This window comes from Seriola lalandi, unplaced genomic scaffold, assembly GCF_002814215.2.
Source record: "Seriola lalandi dorsalis isolate HSWRI2012SDOR001 ecotype SW California unplaced genomic scaffold, Sedor1 jcf7180002054341, whole genome shotgun sequence".
NCBI classification, from domain to species: Eukaryota; Metazoa; Chordata; class Actinopteri; order Carangiformes; family Carangidae; genus Seriola; species Seriola lalandi.
In genome coordinates, this window is record NW_019524894.1 from 34812 (window position 1) to 38759 (window position 3948).

The window sequence follows — 3948 nt, forward strand, 5'->3', positions numbered from 1 at the left end:
TGTGCAGCAGTCACCAGTCAACTTTTAATTAGGGCTGAACAATTAATGGAAATATTATCAAAACTGCAATGAAGTGCAAAATCCAAATTACAGGAGCTGAAATTATTGTTTTAAAAGTAAAATATGTCGCAACAACAGACCATGAATGACGTGTTGTGGTGTCAGAGAGGCGCAAATCATTTCCTCCAGATGAGAGGGAACATGTTGGTTTAGTACAGACTCAGCAAAAATCACATTATCATTATTATTATAAGTGAAAATTTAAATGCAAAATTTATCATTCCCATGATGCTTTTTCTGCGGAAGAGGATCAGGGCCACATGTGAAATGTCTTTTTCCCAGAATTCTGAAATGAATAAATAAATAATTCACGTGTCCCTGATCCTCTTCTGCAATTTGTCTTTACTTCAGAGGATTTGTTGCAACATGAAGCTTTAAATAATTATCTATTATTTTCCACATGAGCCACGTTGTTCTCTGTGGGAACGATTGATGCGGATCATCATGTTATTCTGTCATTGTTCTGATGAGCTGGGATCATGTGCACCTGTATCTGGTCCGCAGGGCTCCATGTGTAGAGACTGCGTGTACGCGACCTGCTGCACGTCCTGCACCTGGTGTCAGATGTCCAGAGAGATGAAGAGGAGGAACTACCAGGTCGTCCTGGTCAGCGCCAAAAACACGTGACCGCCCGTCACTCGTCAGCACGACCACGGCCACAACCACAACCACAACCTGTGGTTTGGGGTCATTTACACGATTTACACGATTTAATTTTTTCCGCTGGGACTTTTCTTACTTTCATTAAAAACAAACCCAAAAAAAAAAGCACCGACAATCACACTTATCAATACTTAGAAAGTCATAAATAATTTCAGTTATAACATATTTAAATTAATTAAACTTAGTTCATAAATTGACAGTACTTTGCATTGCTTCATATTTAATTATTAAAATATTTGTCTTTAGTTTATGTTTGGTTGTATCATATTTAATATAGTTCACTTTCATTAATTATTCATGTTCTATCAATAAAATGTTTATTATTTGCAGTTTTTTCTTTGTTTTCATACAGAATGCTGAATGCTAAATGTAAAAATGTGTAAAATACAAAAGCCACACTGCATAGAAAGTGTAAGAGTCACTTTAATAAGTTGAATTACTTTAAATTCATGTGAGACGCAATACGTCCTGTAGAGGGAGCCACACTCTCCACATTGTCCTGCAGCCTCGTGTTTTTGAGGTTATGTGGGGTCACAAACGAAAGATCTGCAGTTTCCCACATCATGTCTGACTTTATACTCTCCCTGTCGCCTGTCTGCAGGAGGACGCTTCACTGGGAAGAATAAATCTGAAAGATCTTTTCTCTACATCAGATAATAGTTTGTTTCCTGCCTCTTTAAGTTCCTCTCAGGCGTCTGTGACAGTGATGCACAATCATTCAGTCAGGGGACAAAAAAGTGAAAATTTGAAATATAAAAGTAAAGTTTGGTTGAGTTTAAACTGATTAGAAAGAAAGATTAATTGGAAATTATGATAAATAATAAATATAAAGAGAGTAAATTATTTATTACAATGACTTTACGTGAGATGAGGCAACATTGTAAGTTGTTTCTGTTATTTTTGACCTGTTGTATAATGGTCTTTATATTATATTATATTATATTATATTATATTATATTATATTATATTATATTATATTATATTATATTTTATTATATTTTATTTTATTTTATTTTATATTAAACCAGCAAAATTATGCACGACAAAAATATAAATAGTAAGTGATCATCTTGACTTAATATGTGGAAATTAAGTCAAAATGCACCTAAGCCAAGGTTTAAATATCTATATCATCATTTTGAGTAGTTCTATTATCATAATAATTATTATTTTATCATGTCTAACTCTTCCTGTGTTTGTTTGTTTTTCTTTAATTGGCCGACCCGGTCTTCCGTCCAACAGCTTCCACTTTTCTGTTGGCTTCACTCAGTGTTTCTTCAGTCTCAGGTGTCAGCTTCTTAGATTCACCTGTCCTTTGATGTTGATGTAGCTGTTGCAGGTCATGAATTATTTTACAACTTCAACGTCTCACGGAGCTTTTTTTCAGTTGCTTTTAGGACATACAGGAGTCTGAGCCACATCATCTACCTCCACATACAGCTGCTTGCAGCAAGAAGATCCACTTCATGCTAAAATGTAGTGAATATTGGATCCAAGCTCCTCAGGGGAAACATTTAACAACTGTATAAGTGGTGGTTTTGTGCTTGTCGGCGACTCTGCCCTCTAGTGGCCGAAGGAACGGACTAATGAGAACATCTGTGCTGTGTGGTCGACGCCACGTTTGCCAAGTCCCATTAAAATTTAAAAGAGGATGGAGGAGGAGAGATTTAACTTCCAGTTCTGCTGTAAACTCATAGAGTCACTATCATGTCATATTTGGTCAAATTACTCCCAATAAACTTCGCCATTTGTTCGGCCGAGGGTTTGGCGCTCCGGCCGAGGCGATCCCTCCCGTCTGAGAGCAAACTTGGCCCCGGTGCTCACTGTAAATTGCTCAGTGGGTTGTTTTTAATAGGATTATAATGACAGTTATGGTTTGCAAGAATTGATGTTTGTGACTTTTACGAGGTGTGAGTGAGGGGGCGGGACCAGGCGGCTCATAAAGGCTGCAGGAATGTTAATTGGTCGAGGCCACTGCTGCCCTCTTTGTTCTGCTCGCTCATACTGGGCTTCTGTTGCGCCTGTTAGATGTGTATAAGAGACAGGATGAAGGCAGGTTCCAAGAGATTCGAACATATGCTAAGAAAATGCTGAGCTTGTTTGGCTCGACATACTTGTGCGAGAAGACATTCTCGGTTATGAACATTAACAAGAGCCGCGTGAGGACGAGACTAAGTGACTCTCACCTGCGTGACGTCTTGCAGACCTGGACTACATACTGCAGTCGAGATCTCAGTATCACCCTTCACATTAGGGCAGACAAAATATGTGTTAGTAATAATAATAATAATACATTTTATTTAAAGGCGCCTTTCTTGGCACTCAAGGACACCATACAGAGTTACACAAATTGAGATTAAAAACACATTAAGAAGAAGCAACAATAGAAATGAAATATAAAAATAAAAACAATACAAAAGTGACAGAGCAATTGGCATCAGATGGAAAAGGCAGTTTTAAACAGATGTGTTTTGAGTTGTGATTTGAAATGGGGGAATGAATCGATGTTGACGAAGTCAATGTTAAATTTGCGGAAGATATTGCCGAGGGGAAGGAGGTAGATGATGAAGAGGAGGGGCTCCAGGACAGAGCCCTGGGGTACACCGGAAGTGACGGAGGAGGGGATGGATTTAAAGGACTTGAGTTGAATGAACTGAGTGCAGCCAGAGAGGTAAGATGTGAACCAGTCTAATGGAGTGTGGGTGATGCCAATGGAAGACAGCCTGTTGAGGAGAGTGGTGTGACAGATGGTATCAAAGGCTGCGCTCAGGTCGAGGAGGATGAGGATGGTGAGGAGTCCAGAATCAGCTGCCATAAGGAGGTAGTTGGTGATTTTAATGAGTGCTGTTTCAATGCTGTGGAGTGGGCAGAAACCAGACCGGAACTGTTGATACAGGTTATTGTGCGATAGGTGAGAATGGAGTTGGGAAGCAACTGTTTTTTCGAGGATTTTGGAGATGAAGGGTAGATTGTTGTTGGAGTGGGACCAAACAACTCGCAGAGAGTGGATTCAAACGAGCTGGAGACGGGCACAGACACCGGCGAGACTTTCCACTTGTCGCGGTAAATTATCGCGAGACCTCCTCTCCGACCGGAGCCACGGGGTTGACAGATGTAAACAAACCCGCTAGGAGTGGATTCAATCAGCTGGGGGACGTCGTTGGGCTGTTGCCATGTCTCGGTTAAACAAAGAAAGTCTAGCTTACGGTCTGTGATGAGATCCTG

General features: G+C 39.9%; 1 protein-coding gene across 2 annotated transcripts in view; it reads left to right on the forward strand.

Moving 5' to 3' along the window:
* LOC111656025 (cornifelin homolog B-like) overlaps positions 1-1052 on the forward strand; it is a 5814-nt gene extending 4762 nt beyond the window's left edge. For both annotated transcript variants that reach the window (XM_023407617.2, XM_023407616.2), the window contains one exon: positions 565-1052. In XM_023407617.2, coding sequence (XP_023263385.1) covers positions 565-687 — 123 coding nt within the window. In that variant the 3' untranslated portion in view covers positions 688-1052. The remainder of the gene's footprint in view (positions 1-564) is intronic.
* The last annotated feature ends 2896 nt before the right edge of the window (positions 1053-3948 follow it).